At 40.9% G+C, this 22070-nt stretch overlaps 1 protein-coding gene across 1 annotated transcript in view; it reads right to left on the reverse strand.

Moving 5' to 3' along the window:
* SMIM13 (small integral membrane protein 13) overlaps positions 1–16188 on the reverse strand; it is a 31595-nt gene extending 15407 nt beyond the window's left edge. The window contains exon 1 of the mRNA XM_036257396.1: positions 16067–16188. Coding sequence (XP_036113289.1) covers positions 16067–16142 — 76 coding nt within the window. The 5' untranslated portion in view covers positions 16143–16188. The remainder of the gene's footprint in view (positions 1–16066) is intronic.
* Positions 16189–22070: the final 5882 nt, after the last annotated feature.

Here is a 22070-nt window from a genome sequence, read left to right on the forward strand (position 1 = left end):
AGCTCAAAGTGATTTATAACCACTGAAGGAGATCAGCCAGGCAAAACAGCAATGAATTTTAAAATTGTACCAAATTTCTCAGATTTTCATGGTGAAAGTAAAGCTAAAACTCAAAACACTAATTAGGGAATGAGAATTTGATTTCCTTACCCAAGATTTTTAAGGTCAAAAACCCAGATGCAGTATAAACACAAATTCTGACCCTTGTGGAATCGTTCCAATGGAGTTACATAACCCTACCTTCAAGAAGGTATCTAAATGGTTAACTAACTGACTCAACATCAATCTCAATCTGTATCAAGTTCTTTTCCATTTTCAATCCTACTATCCTATTTTCATTTTACTCTAAAGTCAGCAAAGGCTCACTTCTAAGACAATATAGGCTAAGTAAAAATAGAGCCATGCTCTGCCAGCTCCTGCCACAACCTCCCTCTATGGCACACCCCGGCTAGACGTTCTTAATGACACACTGGGCAATTACAGAAGATAAGCCCCTGAAGATAAGATACCATTACTGAATCAACACAATGTGGAAACATAATACCTCCACCTCCAAAACCCTTTTATCCAATAACTGTAAGACATTTATAAAGTTGTCTTTTAAAACCTCTCCTCTTCACCCTGGCTGTTGGCTCAGCGGTTGGAGTGTCTGCCTGTGGACCAGAGAGATCCGGGTTTGGTTCCCGCTAAGGGCACGTACCTTGGTTTCAGTTTGTCCTAGGCCCCGGTTGGGGTCATGTGGGTGGAGACCACTCGATGTGTCTCTCTCTTCTTCCCTCTCTCCCTCCCACTCAATCTGAAGATAAGTGCAAAAATGTCCTCAGGTGAGGATTTAAATAAATAAATAAATAAAACCTCTCCTCCATTTTCTCTTCCCTTTGGTGGTTACGACACTCCCATTGATCTATTACAAATAATGACCAAATTTTTCATCCAGACCTTCTAGCTCCTTCTTTTGATTTTGTATTTCAGTAATAAGGACTGTATGCTCTCCCCATCTCTCTACCCGGCATGCTGCCCCTCCCCTCCTTGACCTCTGTGCTATAAACTCTTACCTTAATAAACCCTCTCCCATCTGTTTCCTTCTGTACATTCCTAGTGCCATTCTCTATCCTAGATCAAAGCCTTGTTATCTATCAAATAGATTATCACCATAATCTCATTTCTCAGAAGCATGTTAGAACCACACTGGTTGGCCATGAATCCTAACACAACTTACTTGCAATTTGGGAAGATTAACATCTATGTGTTTCAGTTTCTTCTTCTATAAAATAGAGATAACAGTATCTCAAAAAGTCAATGTGGCAATAAAAATAAATGTAACATGCTAAAAAGAATGCCTGGCACATAATAAACACTCATCAAATGTTAGCCGCCGTTATTATCTCTAGGCTCCAGACATAAGGCTACTACCACTGTTACTGAAAATTTTCAGCATCCAGCCCTGGCCGGTTTGGCTCAGCGGTTAGAGCGTCGGCCTGCGGTACAGAGAGACCCGGGTTCGGTTCCCGCTAAGGGCATGTACCTTGGTTGCAGTTTGTCCCCGGCCCTGGTCGGTTGTGCGGGTGTCAGCCACTCGATGTGTTCCTTTCACATCGATGTTTCTCTCTCTCTCTCTGTTCCTCTCTCTCCCTCCCACTCTACCTGAACAAAAAAATGGGAAAATGTCCTCCAGTGAGGATTAAAAAAAAAAAGAAAATTTTCAGCATCCATCACTGACATATACTTTTTTATATCTTCCTACTATATCATATCTCTAGTATAATATTCTCTTGAGTGATTGCTTTAGCACTTCATGATCACTTCCATCCTTCATTGTATTAATAACTAACTGTCTATCATTTCCCCAAGACACAAGTTTCTTAAGTAAAGAAAATGTATGATTTATCAATGTGTCCCACAGAGTACTCAAATCAACCAAATTCCATCACACACACCCCTCCACACACATGCAACTACCCATGAAATTAAGAGTTTATAATATAGCCCGGCCAGTGTGGCTCAATGGTTGAGCATCAACCCATGCACCAAGAGGTTGCCAGTTCGATCCTGGTCAGGGCACATGCCCAGGTTGTGGGCCAAATCCCCAGTCAGGGGGCATGCTGGAGGTGGCCAATTGATGTTCTTTCACATCAATGTTTCTATCTCTCTCTCCCTCTCCTTCCCCTCTCTCTAAAGATCCATAAAGAAAAAAAAATTTTTTTTAAGAGTTTATAATATAGTAGTTGCTAAATGAAGAGAAATGCTGGGTCCCTTTCACAAAAGTACTGCAAAACCTTATCAAGTAAATTAACTTAACATGTACAGAACATTCCACTCAATAATAGCAGAACAAGCCTTCTTTCTACATGTATACAAACACAGACCATTAATTCATCTCATTACATTTAAAGGTACACCCTCTTAAATTTTATCATACAAAATACATTTTCTTTTTTTTTTATTCTAACCCGAGGACATTTTTGCATTTATCTTCAGATAGAGCGGGGGGGGGGGGGGGGAGAGAAACATCGAAGTGAGAGAGACACATCGACTTGTTGCCATCCACACAACCCCAACCAAGGTCAGGGACAAACTGCAACCGAGGTACGTGCCCTTAACGGGAACCAAACCCAGGACTCTCTGCTCCGCCGGCCAACACTGTAACCACTGGGCCAAACCAGCCAGGGCAAAAAATACATTTTCTGACAATAACAAATTTAAACTAGAAATTGACAACAAAATGATATATGGGGAAAAAAACAAAGTATTCAAATTTAAACAACATACTTACAAATAATCCTTGGTTCAAAGGAGAAACCACAAAAGAAACTAAAAAATATTTTTAACTGAATAAACATGTTTTTAAATCAAAAGCAATATCTGGAGATAAATTTATATCAGCAAGTATATGTGCTTTTTTAAATAAGAAAGTTCTAAAATCAATAACCAAGCTTCCACTAGAAAAAGAAGTACAAATTAAACCCAAAATAAGTAGAAGAAAATACAGATACAAACATAAAGCAATTAAATAGAATATAACAAACAGTGGGGGTTGGGGGGGTAAATTAAACCAACATTGATTCTGTGAAAAGATCAATCAATTTTACAAGCCTCTAGCCAGACTGATCACGAAAAAAAAAAGAGAAAGGGCACAAATAGCCAATACCAGGGATGAAAGAGAAGATATCAGCACAGATCCTATAGATATTAAAAGGAGAAAATATTATAAACTTTATGCCGTAAATTATATAATTTAGATTAAATAGACATAAGACACAAACTATTAAAGCTCACTCAAGAAGAAATAGTTAACTAAAATAGCTCAGTATCTACTTAAAAAACTGAATTTGTAGTTAAAAACTTTTCCCAATAGAAAAGTCCTATTTAATTCTACCAAGCATGTAAGAAAGTATACAGACTGTGGCAGACATCTTAGTAACCTCAATGAGTCAAGCTTTATGTAAACCTTGTGTGACCTGTACCCTTGAGTACAGGCAGAACCTGTTACCTATTTCTAGCCAATAGAGGTAATAGGACAGTTATTCCCCTTTATTCCGTTATGTTATATGGTAAAGGTAAAGGTAGTCTGCAGACATAATGCAAAGGTCTCAATCAGTTGATTTTGAGTTTGTCAAAAGGGAAATTATCCTAGGTGGGTCTAACTCAATTAAGGGAAAGCCTTTAAAAGAGACTAGGACTACCCTGGCTGGTTTTGCTCAGCGGTTAGAGCACAGGACCTTGGACCAAAGGGCCATGGGTTCAATTCTGGTCAAGGGCACATACCTCTATTGTGGTTCTATCCCCAGCCATGGCTGGGGTCGTGCAGGAGGCAACCAATTGGTATGTCTCTCTCACATCGATGTTTCTCTCACTCTCTCCCTCCCTCCCACTCTATCTGAAAATCAATGGAAAAGTGTCCTCAGGTGAGGATTGAAAAAAAGAGAGAGGGAGACTAGGACCTTTTCTAGTGTCAGAGGGATTCTCCTGTTGGCTTAAGAAGCAAGTCACCAAGAGTTGTACAGTCACAAGGAACTAAATTCTGCCAACAACCACATGACCCACCCAGGCCATCACCCTGACCACAGATTTGTGAGATGGGGAGCAGAGGACTCAATTAAGCCATTCCCAGACTCCTGACCCACAGAAACTGTCAGCTAATAACTATATGTTGTTTTAGGCTGCTAAGTTTATGGCAATTTGCTATGCAGCAACAGAAAACTAATATACTGATTCTACACAAACTCTTCCAAAAGATAAAAGACAAAGGAACATGTCCCAACTCATCTGATGAGGTCCGCATGACCCTTAAAACAAAACCAGACAAAAGCATTTAAGAAAACTACAAATATTCCTCATGAATGTAAATAGAAAAACCTTAGTCAATAAATCAAATCCTGCAATATATAAAAAGGGTAATATATCACAAACAAAGGGGATTTATTTGAGAAACATAGAGTTGCTTTAACATTCAAAATTAATGTAATTCATTACATTAACAGACTTAAAGGAAAACCACAAGGCCCCATTCACCATGTGAGGACCCAGGAAGAGGGCTCTCACCAGAATAGAACCATGCTGGCACCTTGATTTTAGACCTCCCGGCCTACCGAACTGTGAGAAATAAATTTGTTTTAAAAAAAAAAAAAGAGGGGGTGAGTGGAGGTGAAAGAGTATGTGCATAGAAGAGATAAATGGTGATAGAAAAAATAAAATAAAATAAATAAAGGAAATAAAAAGAAAATCCATATTATCTTTAAAAATAGCTTAAAAAAAAAGGTAGAAAAGAAAAAGAAAACCACATGATTATCTCAATATACACAGAAAAAGCACCTGAAAAAAATCCAACATCCATTTCTGATTTCTTAAAAAGTCTCAGCAAAGTAGAAATAGAAGGAAACTTTTCTTCTTCATTCTGATAAAGAATATACAAAAAAACCTACAGCTAACATTGTACTTAATGATAAAAGATGACATATTTCTCTCCAAAAGATCAGGGAGAAAAGTCTGCTTTCACTCCTGTGGACCCTGAGAAATAAGATACCTACTAAGGGCTCCTGGCAGCTAAACAGAGCTTGAATTTTAAAATCAGCCAAGCAGCTATTTTTACATAGGGGCCTCTCATACAAACCGAACTTCAAGAAGAAACTTGCACTGAACTACTGCCTGTCTGCATTGTGTTACTGCCATCTGAGCCAGCCCCTACTAAGGAGTTCCTGGCACTGTATTTCAACCAATGGGACTGAGGCTTTCCCTGTCTAATTAGAGCTGTGTAGCTACATCACACCACCCCCCCATACCTTCACTGACCAATCAGAGCAGCTCCATTCTGACAAATCAGGACAGTGCCTTTTGGATCAATGGAACAGTAAGGATTTGAAGTCCTCACTTGCGTGGAGACAGACTAATGAGGAACCAGGGGAGGAGACTTGTCTATATAAGACAGCTCCCCTCTCGCTCCAAGATCACACTCACTTTCCCTTTCTATCTAAGAATGAATACTGCGGTTCTGGATGTCTTGCTGGAGCAGACTGGAGCAGGGCGAAGTGGAGCAGACCGGACAGGTGGAGCACAGCAGAGCTGTCTAGCCAGAGGGGGACCTCACCCCAGGGCCACCTCACAGCCATGGTACTTCAGTAATTGAGCTGTAATACTACTGAGCTGTTCTCACACCATGCTGAATCACAATTGAGCTATCTACACCGAATAAAGTTTCCTTCTACACCATACCCCAAACTGGGGATTCCTGTTGCCATTGAATTGGTGCTAAGAACCACCAATTGACAACCCTTTTAAAACTGTTGGAGGTACAATGAGGTAAAAACTAAAACACGTATAAATTGAAAAGAATAGAGAAAACAATCTTCATTTATAGTTCACATGACCTATGGGTAAAAAATCCCGTGGAATTTATAAAAAATAAAGGAATCCTCTCTACCCCACCCCCCACCTAAATCTTACTAGACCAGTGAATCTGGCAAGGTTGCAGAATATAAAGGCACTATTCAAATAAATGAATGTATGACTGAATGATTTGAGTGAATTTAGTTTTGTCCAATACACTGTCAATATACAAAAATCATTTGTCTTTCTATATATTAGCAGCAAACATTCAAAGAATACCATTTACGATAGCATCAAAAATATGAAACCTTGCCTGGCTAGTGTGGCTCAGTGGTCGACCCATGCACCAAGAGGTCACTGGTTCGATTCCCGGTCAGGGCACATGCCCAGGTTGTGGGCCAAATCTCCAGTGGGGGGCATGCAGGAGGCAGCCAATCGATACTCTCTCTCATCGATGTTTCTATCTCTCTCTAAAATTAATAAACAAAAAATTTTTAAAAATGAAACCTTAAAGTTAAATTAGACAAAATTGGTGCAAGAACTAAAGTACATATCGAAACATGCAAAATGTTGCTAATATAAATTATTAAAGTCCTTTAAAAAATGGAGATATAATATAGTCGTGGACATCAATATTAAGATGTTAATCCTCTCCAACTTGACCTATAGAGTCAACATATCAATTTTGACACGCTGATTCTGAAGCTTATAAGGAAATGCAAAGAACCTAGAAAAGTGCAAACATTTTGAAATGAGTAACACTGCATAACCTACATAGTTCACATAAGAATAGACATACAGCCCTGGCTGGTGTGGTTCAGTGGTTAGTGTCAGTCCACAGACCACAAGGTCTCGGATTTAATTCCCAGTCAAGGGCATGTACCTGGGTTGCAGGTTCTAACCTCAGCCCTGGTAGGGGTGCATGTAAGAGGCAACCAATCAATGTGTCTCTCTCACATTGATGTTTCTGTCTCTCTTCCCCTCCCTCCCTCCCTTCCACTCTCTCTGAAAATAATTGGAAAAAATATCCTCAGATGAGGATCACGCACCCAAAGAATAAACATATATAGGTCAATGGAACAGAAAACTCCAAAAATAAGCCTATACATACAGAGTCAACTAATTTTAAACAACTGTCTTCTCTCTCTCTCTTTTCTTTTATCCTCACCCGAGGACATTTTTCCATTTTTTGTTCAGGTAGAGTGGGAGGGAGAGGAAGAGGAAGAGGGGGGGAGAGAGAGAGAGAAACATCGATGTGAAAGGGACACATCGAGTGCTTGCCACCCGCACGACCCAACCAGGGCGGGGGACAAACTGCAACCGAGGTACGTGCCCTTAGCAGGAACTGAACCCGGGTCTCTCTGAACCACAGGCCAATGCTCTAACTGCTGAGCCATACTGGCCAGGGCACAACTGTCTTTTCAATAAATAATGCAAAAACAGCTGTATATTATTATGTGAAAAAAAAAGAAGGACCCCAATCCTTAACTCAAACCATACAGTAAAACTACCTCAAAGCAGATCACAGACCTATATGTAAAACCTAAACTATAAAACCCCTAGAAAAAACTGTAGGAGAAAAATCTTTGTGACCTTCAGGTAATTATTTCTTAGCTAGTCAAAAAAATTAAATACAAAAGAAAAAAGATTGATAAATGCAAATTAAAATACAAAACTGGGGAAACATACAAATGAAATAGCTTATTTCAGAGAGTGCTAAGTGCTCTGAAAAGTAAGGTTAAATGAGATACAGTGACTGGATGGACTACCGAGGTGGTCAGTTGATGTAAAAACCTGATTGAAGAGCCAAAGGAAGACTGAAGAAAGCACAAGGTCAGCCTGTTGGTGGAATGTTGAGAGTACTAGGAAGGAAAAAGGAAAGATGCATGAAGGAGAGGGCTACATGACACAGACCCTTGTAGGCCAGAGAAAGAAATTTAAGTTGTACTGTATTTATTTTTTATTTTATTTTTTTTATCCTCACCTGAGAATATTTTTCCATATTTTGTTCAGATAGAGTGGGAGGGAGAGAGAGAGAGAATCATCGATGTGAAGGGGACACATCGAGTGGTTGCCATCTGCACGACCCAACCAGGGCCAGGGACAAACTGCAACCGAGGTACGTGCCCTTAGCGGGAACCAAACCCGGGTCTCTCTGGACCGCAGGCCGACGCTCTAACCGCTGAGCCAATCTGGCCAGGGCTAAGTGTACTGTATTTAGAGGGAGATGGGAAACCATCAGGTTTTAAGCAAGGAGTTGAAGCAGGATAGTAAGAAGCTAGAAAAATTCCTTGGCAAGTGGAACAGGGAAAGTGAGACAGATAGTTAAACAGCCAAGCAGTTTACAGTCATCTAATAGATCACAAAATCCTATCTTCTGTAACCAATGAACACTTAGTAAATGATTTACACTTCTCCTCTGCAACCAGATGGTAAGTAGCTTAAATCACCCTACTCTGAAAGCTAGATAACAGAAATTCAATTAGTGCCACTTGCTAATCACATCCAAGGACAGATAAAGCCAAAGGAATAAATCTCATTTGGGCACATCAGCATAAAGCTGAGGAATATTCTAAGGAGATTCTCCCCTAAGACCTCCCCTAAACCCCTAGCCTTGAAAACCCTTCAGACAAAGGACCCAGAACTCCTCCCAGGAGCACACCAGTGCCTTTCCCTTCCCCTTCTTCCCCCACAGGCATGCATCTCCTAAACTCTAGGGGACCACATGAGACTTGCAACCAGGGGAACAATGGGCATCAGCAGCTCATCCAGGCCCCCTTTTCTCTGACTTTGCAGTGAGCTGACAGCAGCCCCACCTTGGCTCACTTCTTTCCTATTACATTTCTAGAGAGCCACAGCAGCTCCACCCACTCTCTCTCCTGTTGCTTCTTCTGTCCTAAACCCCTCCTTGTTTCATTGTTCCCAGTTTTGTTTTGTTTTTTTTAATCCTCACCTGAGGATATTTTTCCATTTTTCTTCACAGAGTGGGAGGGAAGAAGAGAGAGGGAGAGAGAAACATCAATGTGAGAGAGACATCGACTGGACACCTCCCACACAACCTCGACCAGGGCTGGTGACGTACTGCAACACAGGTATGTGCCCTTGACCGGAATCGAACCCAAGACTGCTGAGTCAAACTGGCAAGGGCTCATTGTTCCCAGCTTTAATAAGTGTACTCTCAAAATTACCTGGGCTCATGTTGTGAAATCTTTCCCTCACAAAGTCACACACCACAGGCGGCCTGAGGCAGACTGGCTCCAGACCTGGTCTCTGTCCCTTTAACAAAGTGACATTTTTAGAGTGGTAACTGATCTAGCAAAGCAAAAGAAACAATACTCTGGATGGCAGGAGATGGGGATACTAATAGGAGCCGAAATTCAATCAAGAACCATGGAAAAGACTTGAGATGGGAAAAGAGGAGGGGAGGGAAGAAATAAGGGTAGATCGAAAATCCACTTAGAGCACTGTTATGCAGCCAGCCAAGTTTATAACACCCAAGAGGGAAAGGAGAGGACTCCTCTCTGAAGAGATGGATTACCCAGAGAACAGACCTCCAGACACTTACAACTGGGGATTTCTCTAAAGAAGAACCCAATCATCCTGTAGTGAGCCTGAAGCTGATGGTGAGAATTTATCATCATCTTTTACTACCCACCCTTAAATATTAACAGAGATCACTAGACATTTGCAGAAAACCTCCAATCATAAAAAGAATTCAAAGCAAACAAGCAAAAAGAAAATACATGATAGAAACAAAGGCAATACAGGAAAAAGAAAAGCACTTTATTAAAAACAAAACAATTAGAACTAATATGTTTATGGAGATAAGATATTACATACATGAAGCAAGAACAGCTGCTACAGAAGAGGAATAATCACAAAACAAGAAAGCTCTGAAATTAAAAATTAGATTGCTAAAATAAAGTATAAGATAAAAGTATAAGATAAAACCCCCCAAAAAAGGGAGACAGAGAAGATAAGACAGAAAATAAAAGCTAAAACGATAAAATTAAAAAATAAGCCCAAGGGAGGAAAAAAAAAAATCAGCCCAAGAAATCCAACATCCAACCAATGAAAGTTTCAGAAAGAATGAGACAACAGAGGCAGAAAATTATCAAAAACATAATAGAAATTATTCCCAGAAATGCAGAATAAACCTAAATCAAAGGAACCAGAAAAATGAAAGAAAGGAAAAAAAGCGCCCCATACCAGAGCATATCATTATGATGTTTCAGAAGCAATAAGGACAAGGAGCCAGACGGCATTACATTTCTCAAAAATCAGACCTAGGAAGCAAGAAATCAATGGAGTAATATATTAAAATTCTGGATGAAATTATTCGCAACATGAGATGTATTCAAATTATCATTCAAATATAAAGGTAGAAAATAAAATAAATATTTTCAGGCAGGCAGTAACTAAAAAAATTGTTTTCTATGCATTCTTTCTTAGAAAGCTACTAAAAAATGTGCTCCCAACAAAACAAGAGTGTAAACTGAGAAAGATGGTGACATGACATCTGGAAAACATTTCTAGCAGAGAGGGTAAAGGTAGGCTGAGAAAAAAAGCTGCTGAGAAGGAAGAAGGGCTTTGGGAGTAGGAGCAAGGGAAGAAAGGAACAATTTCTTTGAACATATGGCAAATATTACTGATGAATGTAAGAGATTATGGAATATGGAAGAGGGGGACAAATAATATGTGTATACAAAACTAATACTAGGTAAATTAAAATGCAATTACTAACCTCAAGAAAAATAGAGAACCAATGTGCTCTCTCTCTCCCCTTTCATTCCTCAAGGCACATATACATCTCTCTCCTTTCTCGTAAGCTCCAAGGGCCCTTCTATCACCTCTGCAACTTTTCAAATAAGCTTTCCCTTATAATTTGAGTTCTTAAAAAAACAAAAGGAGAACTAGATAAGAAAGGAAGTGTAGTAACATTACACTATTTGACCAGCAGGGACTATTTACATAGTCAAAATACAAATCTTGACTATCACGTTTGTCAAAAATTGTCATTATTAATGGAATGCAGGGAAAGAAATGGGGACTCTACCATGGCTAATAAATAATGTCTAAAACTGTGAAAATCAAGAAATAGCTATGAATAAATTATTTAGGAATATGGAAGTAAATAACTAGAGAAACAGTGAAACTGAGAGTTAAAGAGAACTGCTTTTTTTATGCCTTTTAGTACTATTGACTTTTAAACTTTATTTCTTTTTGTTCAATATTTTCTTTTTCTCACAACTTTGGAGGGAACATTTTCTGAATAAAAAAATGTCGACTAGCATGTGAAAAGGAGAGTGTCAAGATAAGAGGGAGTGGAAAAACACTAGTTAGGAAACTAAGACAAGCCAAACATGAAGATGGTGATGGTGGTAGACATGGAAAAGAAAACATATTTCAGATGTTTTAAAGAGTTAACATTGGACTTCCACATGGAGCAGCTATTTGTAATGGGAGATGGATGGAAAGCAAAGGAAAGGCAAAACCAAGGATGACACCCAAGTCCTTGGCTGCTGGTAACATCTGAGGTGGAGAGGACGGACAGCGGTATAAATTAAGAGTCCTGCTTTAGATGTAGAGGTGCTCCTTGATTTCCACTGAGGTTATGTCCAAAAAAACCATCGTAAGCTGAAAATATCGTCAGTCGAAAATGCATTTAATTAACTTACTGAACATCATAGCTTAACCTATCCTACCTTAAATGTGCCCAAGGGTAATTGCCTTCCTCTTCTCACCAGCAGCAGGAGACACAGATGGACGTTTTGTAGGCATGATGTGATGCCAAACCACAATATCCAAAAAATGCAACACAGCACACTTGTAGAGTACCAGTGATTTACCCTTGTGATCAGCTGTTTAATCTCAGGCCCTTGTGGCTGACTGGGAGCTGCGGCTCACTGTGCTGCCCAGTTTCAAAAGAGTGTCCAATTTCATGTTGTGAGCCCAGGAAAAAATCAAAATTCAAAATCTGAAGTACAGTATCTACTGAATGCATATGGCTTTCACACCATTGTAAATGTAGAAAGTCAAAAAAGCCTAAATTGAACCATTGTAAGTTAGGGACCATCTGCATTATGCTTGAGGTGCTTATTAGATTTCCAAGTGGAGCCCTGGCTGGTTTGGCTCAGCGGTTAGAGTGTCGGCCTGCGGACCAATGAGTCGCAGGTTCGATTCCAGTCAAGGGCTCATACCTCAGTTGTGATTCGTCCCAGGCCCTGGTTGGGGTAGTGCAGGAGGCAGCCACTAGATGTGTCCCTCTTTTTATCCTCACCGGAGGAGACTTTTGCATTCATCTTTAGATAGAGCGGGAGGGAGCAGGGGGAAGAGAGAGAGAGAGAAACATCGATGTGAGTGAAACATATCGAGTGGCTGCCACCCACACGATGCCAACCGGGGCCGGGACAAACTGCAACCAAGATACGTGCCCTTAGCAGGAACCGAACCCGGGACTCTCTGGTCTGCAGGTGAACGCTCTAACTGCCGAGCCAAACTGGCCAGGGCTCGATGTGTCCCTTTATCGTCAATGTTCTCTCTCTCTCTCTCTCTCTCTCTCGCTCTCTCCCCTTCCTTTCCCTTCCCTCCCACTCTATCTGAACAAAAATGGAAAAATGTCCTCGGGTGAGGATAAAATAAAATAAAAATTATGCCCTGGCTGGTTTGGCTCAGCAGTTAGAGCATCGACCTGCAGACCAAAGAGTCTTGGGTTTGATTCCGGTCAAGAGTATGTACCTTGGTTGTGCTTTGGTCCCTGGCCCTGGTTCGTGTTGTGCAGGAAGAAACCAATCAATGTGTCTCTTTCTCATCAATGTTTCTCTCTCTCTCTCTCTCTCCCACCCTCCCACTGTGTCTGAAAATCGATGGAAAAATATCCTCCGGTGAGGATTTTTAAAAAAAAAAAGAAGATAAAAGTTCTCCTGGGTAGGCAGCTCCGTAGGTTAGAGTGTTATCTCCATATGCAATAAGCAAAAGAACAAATCAATGTTTCTCTCTCAAATCAACTTTAAAAACTTAAAAAGGAAAAAAGTAAGTTTGATGCATATGCCTGGGATGGAGGAGAGAAGTGAAAGCTAGAGATATCAATTTTAGTCATTAGTTACAGTTTGTTAATATTTAAATCTCTAGAACTATATATCATATAGGTAGAGAACAAAAAGAAAAAAAATTGAAAACAGATATATATATGTATGTAATTGCATTATAACAGTATATTATAGAAAGATAATAGCATGCATCTCATTGCGTAAGACCAAGTACTAGTCCACAGAATTTTTATTTCATAGAGAGATGATAGGTAGATATATATAAACTGAATAATATATGTATTTTATATACTTATGAATGTACTGGGAATAATGTAAAATGTATTTCTTTTCATAAATCTAGGGGATGGGAAGTTAGGAAAATACAATTAGCTACAATGGTATGAAGAACACCATGAAAGTATGTGTACAAAAGCCAAGAGAAATGCTTCATGGAAAGAATGCTCACTTGTATAAGAGGTTAAGTACAATTGGGACTAATAAGTGACTGAAGACTTGGCAATAAGGAAGCCATTTGTTACTGATCTTGACAAGGGCAATTTCAGTGAATGATGGGAGTGGAAAACATTTTAGAATGACATTTAGAATGACAGACTGACAAAGTAGACATAACCAATATAGACAGCAGAAGAAATCTTCCCTGGGAATCCAAAATTTGAAAATCAATTCATTATGTACAAGAGACCAGTCAAAGTTCTAAAATAAACTGGTTATGATTTCCACGAGGTAGACATGTGTCATAGATTTCTAACCCCCAATGTCAACTGTATTTGGAGATAGGGCCTTTAAAGAGTTAAGGTTAAATGAACTGCTAAGAGTGGGACCCTAATCCAATATAACTGGTGTTCTTATTAGAAAAGATTAGGACACACGACACAGAAGACCATGCGAAGACACAGGAAGAAGGCAGCCATCGATCTATAAGCCAAGGAGAGAGGCCACAGAAGAAATCAACCCTGCTGACACCTTGATCTCAGATTTCTGGCCTCCAGAACTATGAGAAAATACATTTCTGTTGTTTAATGTTTGTGGTATTTTGTTGTAGCAGCCCTAGCAAACTAATACAACACCCTAGTTTCTCTCTCAAGTCTGGGTGGATCCTCCCCAAGCCCCAGACCCACCCTAGTCAAAACATGAAGCTTTCCCATCATTAGCTCTCCCAACAAAAAAGTGCTTGGATTACTTCTCCATAATGTTATTAGTTCTTGACCATTCCAATCAAAATAAGACGTTCTTTTACTTACTACATCTCACCTCTCATTCCATAATGTTTTCTGAAACCAGGAGAGCTTGAGCTGGACCTTCGTTTTGAGGCTTGGCGGTTTAAAGGCTTGGCGTTTAGGGGAGGTCTTAGGGGAGGATCTCAACCGAATATTCATCAGCTTTATGCTGATGTACCAAAATGAGATGTTTTCTCTTAACTTTATCTGTCCTTAGGTGTGGTAGGCACATGGTACTAATCAGATTTCTGCTGTCTCCCTGAGTAGGGTGTTTTAAGCTATTTACCTTCTGATTGGGAAGAAGTACAAACCATTTATATCTCTTTTGGTTTTTATTCAAACCATTTACAGTCGGCCCTCGTTTATTGCGGTTAATCAGTTCCAGACTTTACCGCGATAAATTAATTTCCACGAAGTAGGATTCTTTATTTATATAGTCATCCCTCGCCACTTCACACTTCAACTTTCGCAATAGAGTAAAGCCACGAAGTGGCAAAGGACAACTGCACTTGTTAAGTGTCCTTGGTTTAGGGAAAATAGAATTTACTAGATGGCTGCAAAGTGCTGTTTTAACTATCTGCTTCAGTTTCCCTATTTCGCTTGTCCTGGCTTACTAGTCTATCTCAAGAGCAAGTCTGATATTTGTAGCAATTAGAAACTTTGATGTCCGGAAAGCAAGTTTGACAAAAATATTCTATCAAAGGTGTTGTCACATGTCACATGATCTACATGTTACATGGTCATCTCCAGGTAGCTTGCATCTTCAAATTAGAAGAGAAAGCATATGCTTTCCTCTCTCCTCCTATCTCACAAAGATCTGGTTTTCCTTACTTCAAGAATCCCAAACACCTACAATTAGCCCCAAATCCTGACATCAAAAGCAGGAAATGTAGAAAGTCTTTTCAATTGTTTTATCATCAGAAAAGAAAGGTTGCAAGTCAGTTTTACTCTTGTGCCTTAGTAAAGCAAGAAAATTAAGTACATATATACAAGTATGTAAATACAAATACATGTATATGTATATGTACAAACACACACATATTTTCTCCAAACCCAACTCTGGCAGTGAGCAGTCAGTACACCAATCATGTAATGAATATATACTATAGACTTTATTTGGAATTCTGACCAATTATTGCATTAACCTTCAATACTGCAATTATGAAAAAAATAAACTCACTGACATCTGCTTCAAAATACTTCCCAAATTTTCACAGTTGCTGAGCCACTATCAGTTACTGTGTATAAAGAAATTAAAAAGATCTAAAATTGAGCTAATAGTACCCTGAGAAGAAAGTTTTATGTCCTCTCATTCCAAGAAGGAAAAAACCCACAGCAAACAAAATAGCGCCATTCTTACAGAACTAAGAGTTAGGTTACCTGACCCTGGAAGTTTAATATAGCCAGTATTTTTAAGTTCTGCCTAGTCGCAACATTTCTGTTTGGAATTTAGTTTAAGCCTGAACTCTAAGTAAACAAACAATTTCACATGTACTTCAAACCAACTGTGGTCCTATTACTGATTAAATGAAGGTAGTGACACCTCTCATTATCTTTACGGTCAGAAGCTGCAAAAAAAGAAAAAGAAAGAAAGAAAAAGGAGTAACCAATCACTTCACCTTCGAATACAGGCCAAGGTTAAAATCTGGGCAGACTGTGGCAAGAATGGCAATCAAGAGCAGACGCTGCCGGTGAAGCAATATCTGGTTTAACCCGAGTGAAGATGCCCAGACCTGATCCTGTTCTCTCTCCCTCTCCAGGATGCCAGAGGGCCTGTCTAGGGCAGGGGTACATCTCCCCTGAGCTCACTCCTGAGAGATCATTGGACAGCAGATGATTTTAAGACACTTGTCCATCCACGCCTTAATTTTTTTTTTTTTTTTTAACCAGACAGAACAAGCAAGTCAGCAACATGAGTAGAGCTGTCGTGTGTACCGCAGCGTGCAACTGCCCCACGGCGGATGCCCCACTCACCGCACACCATCAGCAGCAGCACGATCAGCAGCGTGGCCACGAACACCAGCAGGGTCAGGCCCACGTTGTGCCACATCTTGGGGGTGAGGGGCGGCCGGCTCGGAGCAGCGGGGCGGTGGGCGCAGGCGGGCCGGCGGGCGGGTCCCGGGCTTCAGCGGCCGGCACCAAGCGCGGCACGGCGCCGGGGCGGCATGGGAGGCGGGCGCCCCCAGGGGGCGGGGCGGGGCGGCGCGGGGCAGATACCAGCCGGACCCACCCTTCTGGGGCGGGCAGAGCGCGGGCTGAGGCGTGCCGCGGGGCGCCCCTACCCCCTCATCGCTCCCAGGAGCTAGGGACGCGGCGCCCGGAGACCCCGGCGGCGACCGGATGCGCTTCCATGGCGGACACCACGCGCCTGTGCATAGGAGAGAGGGCAGGCGCGGGGACGCGCGGCGATCACACGGCCCTCGTCGCCGCCCGCCGGAGGGTTCCCTCGGCCCTAACGAACGGCCGATAACGTCTCCTGGCAGCCGCTACCAGCTGCTTCTCAGTCCCAGGCCCCCTCCCCCTGCGGCAGCTCATCACCGAGAGTCCCCACCCCTCGCCTCCTCCGCGGCGCGGGGGCGGCTGGTAGATGGAGTCCAGAGCCTGGCAGGGGCTTGAGAAGGCCGCCCCAGAGGGACTACAACTCCCAGAATGCACCACTGCCTCAGCTGCTTTGTTTCTCCCTCCCTTTTCCCCCCCTCTGCCTTTGGTTTTTCTCAAACCACAACCTCTGTCTGCCGACTGCGGGTTTTATGTTCTCCGAGCGCGCGCAGTTGGCCGTGCCAAAGCGCCAGAGTGAGTTCATCCATTACTCCACATACAAAGCCGTTTTGTTTAAAACCATGGTTGACGAAGCACGAGGAGGAAAGACGGGGGTGGCAGCTGCCTGAAAAACTGGTTGCCTGTGAACCTAGCTCTGTAACTGGGGGCGAAGGTTGTATACTCTGGACTTTTGAGGAAGTACCCACATCCTTACCAACGAAACCGGCCAGAGGCTCGGAATCTCCCTTTTCTCCCTGTAACAGATGTTGCTCTGTGTTTTCGAAGGTAATGTATTTCAGAAATGGTCCGCGGTGGACTTAAGGACATCTGCTTTGCCCTTAATTCACCTCAGTTGTCAATTTCATCCATGCTGCTCCCTTGAGACCAAGTGACAGATGACCCAGTACTGAAGATTTTGTTGCACTAGCTGGAGCAAACCACTGTGAAACAGGACACTTTAATAATCTCAAGTACTGTATCTCTACCTGAAATTGAAAATCCTCAATTCCTTCAGATTACATTCATTCATTAAAAGGTGCCCCAAAAGAGAGAATAAATGTGTAACCCACTTCTGGAAAGAACCAGATATAGCCTTTATGTTTTCCTGTGCCTCTCTTGCTCCCTACAATACCTTTCCATTCTACAAATTCCTTTACCCTGTCCTCTCTCTCCAAAAACAAGCAAACAAAATCAATTAAGCAATCCCTTGATTTGATAAATATATCTTGACCATACCCAGCTGCTTTATTCTGTGTGCTGTATTCTCTATGCAACAGTATTATGAACAAATAATTACTATACATGAAAATATTAAGGGATAATGACTTTGCAGAAGATTCAATACAGGTTCCTATGAGGAGAGAATGAGCCCAGTGCAATTAAGAAGTATTTATAAAAAATATCAATTGATGCTTTTTCCATAGATGGTTCGATTCTGTTGCATAAATAAAACACATTTTATTAAAATCTAGTTGAAGAGTTGAAAAAAAAAAAAACGAACAACTGGAAGAATTTATTTTAAAGGCCTTTATCTCTATTCTTCACATACGTTGAATACCTAATAGGTGCCAAGCACTGTTGTAAGTGCTGGAGATACAGCAGTCAATAAGACAAGCAAAGGTGTTTATGTTCAAGATGCTTATTATAGTTGGAAGATACAGACGATAAGTGTAAATAGGGAAATCTCAGAAACAGCTAATTCCTATATTGAAAACAAGGACAGTGTGATAAAGATAGGGGTGTTATTTTACATTAGTGGATCAAGGAAGGCCTACCTGACAAAGTGACATTTAATCTGAGACCTAAATGACAGGAAGGACTCAGCCATGGAAAGACCTAAGAGGAAGAGTATACCAGGTGATGGGAGCAGCTAGTGCAAAAGCCAAGAGGAACAAACAAATTTAGCCATTCCTCTAAGCTTTGGTACTGCCTCTCAACTCTGGACACACATTTGGAGTCACCCACAGAGGTTTAAAAATTACAAATGGCCAGACCTCATCCCCATACCAAATAAATCAGAATCGGTGTAGGTCAGGCACAAACTCAGTTTCTAAAAGATCAGGTAATTCTGTTGTGAATCCATGGTTGAGAGCCATTGGTCTAAAGCAGTGGTTCTCAAAGGATGTTCTCTGAACCAACAGAATCGGCATCACTTGAGAACTTGTTAGAAACTCAAGTTCTCAGGCTCTACCCCAGACCTATTAAGTCCAAAACCGTGGAGCAATCCAAGTGAAAGGTGTTGTCTTGGATTGGAGTATTAATCAAGTGAAAAGCTGACAAATTAAGGATATGTTTTGAAAGGAAAATTATCAAGATTAGCTGACAAATCAATTAGATGTGGGGACTGGTGAGAAAAATAAAAAATGAGTGTCAGGTTTTTAGCAAGAGCTTCTAGGTGAATAGCAGTGCCAATTCCTGAAATGGGGAAGACTGTGCAACCATCTCCCCAGAATGCTTTAGGAACTCCTATCTTTACAAATGAGTCTTAAATATCTGGGTGAAGATGTTGTGACTGGGACAAATTCACAGCCAATAAACAAAGTCTCCTAACTCAAAAGTCAGAGATCTTTTCCACTAAACCATGTTGTCATATGTCTTATCATTTGCTATATTAGCAAAGTTGTTTTTTTTTTTAATTTTTTTCTTTATTGGTTTTAGAGAGTGATGACGGAAAAGGGAGAGGGAGATAGAAACATCGATGAGAGAGAACATCGATTGGCCGCCTCCTGCATGCCCCCCACATGCAGGAGATTGGGCCCTGCATGTGGGATTGGGCCCACAACCTGGGCATGTGCCCTGACCAGGAATTGACCTCTTGGTGTATGGATCAACGCTCAACCACTGAGCCACACGGGCCGGGGTAGATCATTTTTCTAAAGATAAATTCTGTAAAGGTTTTCAAGAATAAGGTTTGAGGCAACTTAAGCCACAGTTATTTCTGGAGTCCTTCTACTTGCTGTTCTCACCCCTGAATAAAATGCTCTGCTCCTTCCTTTCTGACTGCCTTAATCCTCCTTATCCTGCAGTTCCTGTCCAACTTCCTCCTCAAGGAAACCTCTCGATTCCTGTTCATTTGTCTTGAGAAATGCTATTGCCAACTATATTTAAAAATTAATTAGGTATCCATCTTGGGATATTCCTTGGATTGTTTTATATTATTATTTAGTATTTTATATATACATATCCATATATATTATTTAGCATTCATATATATTTTTCCCCCAAATATGATTCTTCAAAGGGAACATTTACTCCTTTGCTATTTCCCTCTATAAGGGAGGGAGCTTAATTAGTAATAATATGTCTGGTCTCTCTATGCTCTTTTATTCCCTCTGTGTATGGTCAGGGGAGGAGTAACTTATCTAATTTGTACATTTAGAAAAAACAAACTGGGTTTGCTAAGCTCGTTTCCTCCCACATTCTTCTTGGGTACGAGCTTTCTTCGGCCTCACCTGCATAGGCTTTCAGCGTAGGGGAGCCTCCCGAGCTCAGCAAGGCCTCAAATTAGGGTTTACTTAACAGGCCTGAGCGGCTCTCACATTAGTATGTGTTCTCTTAGTCCTTATTAGTAATAAAGGTAATAATATGGCCGTCATGTGTCTTATTCATTTTTTAAATTTCTCAGTTGGGCAACATGTTCTCATTGCTCCCCCGTCAGTGATCCCACACTGCTGTTAAGATGATTAAGGGAAGGAGCCAGGAATTCGGCATTTATGTTTCACCACATAGTAGGTACTTGTCAGATATTGATTGATCCAAATGTTTGCTCTCTAAAGCCTGAATTTTAGCCACTTGTTCTCCAAACATTGTGGGAAGAATTACTCTAAATGTGGGATACATATAAAGTAACTAAGACAAGACTCCTGTCCTTGAGGAAACCTAGCTGTATGGCAAGTATTTACCAAACACCTTCTATGTGCTAGACATTGTGCTTGCCAGTAGCAATACAAAAATAAACACAATCTGCCCCCTTACATAAAAGAACCCAAACTGGCTCAGCATTTTTTTCAATGTTGATCCATCTGTGCTTCATGAAATCAAGTTAGTGAGTCATGACCAGCCACAAAGGAATGGGATGGATCAATGTGTATGACAAGTTTGTTTCAGTTATCTGTGTTTGTGTGTGCAATTGTTTTGTTTGTTTGTTTGTTTGTTTGTTTGTTTTGGTACGTGCTCCTAGCGGGAAACGAACCCAGGACTCTGGTCCGCAGGCCGATGCTCCAACCGCTGAGCCAAACCGGCCAGGGCTGTGTGTGTGCAATTGTAACGCAAAATATATTCTTACTGTGGGTTATAGTTTTTAAAAGTTGAAAATCCATAGTTTAGCAGGGGGGAGGTCCTGTTAAATATTATTTTACACATAAATCATAGGAATTTTATAGATGATATTGAGGCTTAGATCATCTAAAAAAATTTGATAGTAGGTAGTGGATAGATTTGACATTCAAACCCTGGTCAGTCTGACTTGAAATTTTGTTTCTGTTGTACCACAAGACTGGGCTACAAATTCTTAGGAAAGTTCTTGAGAAAAGGAGATTAAGGAAAAAGTTTTGAAGCCATGAAAATGCATTTTGTGTATATATGTCGGGGAAGGCTGTGGGTTCCTTAAGATTTCAAGGAAAAGTCACAATTTTTTTCAGTTGTAATGAATTTGGAATAGAGGTGGCTGAGAACTTCTGTTCTATAATTAGCCTGTGGCTGAGACTTCAACTTGATTGAATCACTCCATCTCTCTAAGAGATTAAGCCTCTATTACATTTAAACATTTATAAAATAGGCATAATAATAGTACTTTCTTCAGAGGGTTGTTTTGAGAATTTAATGAGATACTATAAAAAGCTTATTTAGCAAGCGCTCTACACCTAGGAGGTCTTCAATAAATGTTAGCTGCTATAGACCCAGAAACATGGAAGTAGGGCACAGACTGACATCCCTCAGAAGAGGGGGTGGGGGGGGGTAGGAAGAGATAAACCACAGAACTTATATGCATGTATGCATGACCAATGGACATAGACAACTAAGCCGGGGACGGGGCGGGGATGGGGTGGGAAGGGGGTGCCAATGGGGTAAAAAAGGGGAAATATCTGTAACAAAAAAATAAATTAAAAATTAAAAATAAATAAATAAATAAATAAATGTTAGCTGCTAATCTCAATAACCTAGTATATTCTAATATATAATGGAAGGAACAGGGTAGCAGGATTGGTTTTATTCAATTAATTTTTACTTAATTTGGAGTACACTGTGTTCGGGTTTGATCAGAGATGCAGAACCATCATGTGCACGTGCAATAAGGTAATAGAGGAATTATTGTAAGAATCAAAGGCAGCCCTGGCCAGTTTGGCTCAGCGGTTAGAGCGTTGGCCTGCGGACCAGAGAGTCCCGGGTTCGGTTCCTGCTAGGGGCACGTACCACACACACACAAAAAGAATCAAAGGCAAACATGTGAATGAAAAGCAGTTATTATAAGATGAAAGGCAATTACTATATGAATTATTATAAAAATAAAGGTAGTTGCCTCCATTTCTAATGCTGAGCCTATAGCTGCTATACTAGAGATTGGGAAGGAAAGTTGGATGTGGACAAGGGCGAACTATTACCTATTAACTGGAACCCATGTCTGCCTCTCCTCACCTCCAACCTTGATGCTAAAGGTGACATGTAAGAGAAGCAGGACCCTTCACCATGGAGCTGCTCCCACACACAGTCCAGGGGTTGG

The sequence above is a fragment of the Molossus molossus genome, unplaced genomic scaffold, assembly GCF_014108415.1.
Source record: "Molossus molossus isolate mMolMol1 unplaced genomic scaffold, mMolMol1.p scaffold_m16_p_12, whole genome shotgun sequence".
NCBI lineage: Eukaryota > Metazoa > Chordata > Mammalia > Chiroptera > Molossidae > Molossus > Molossus molossus.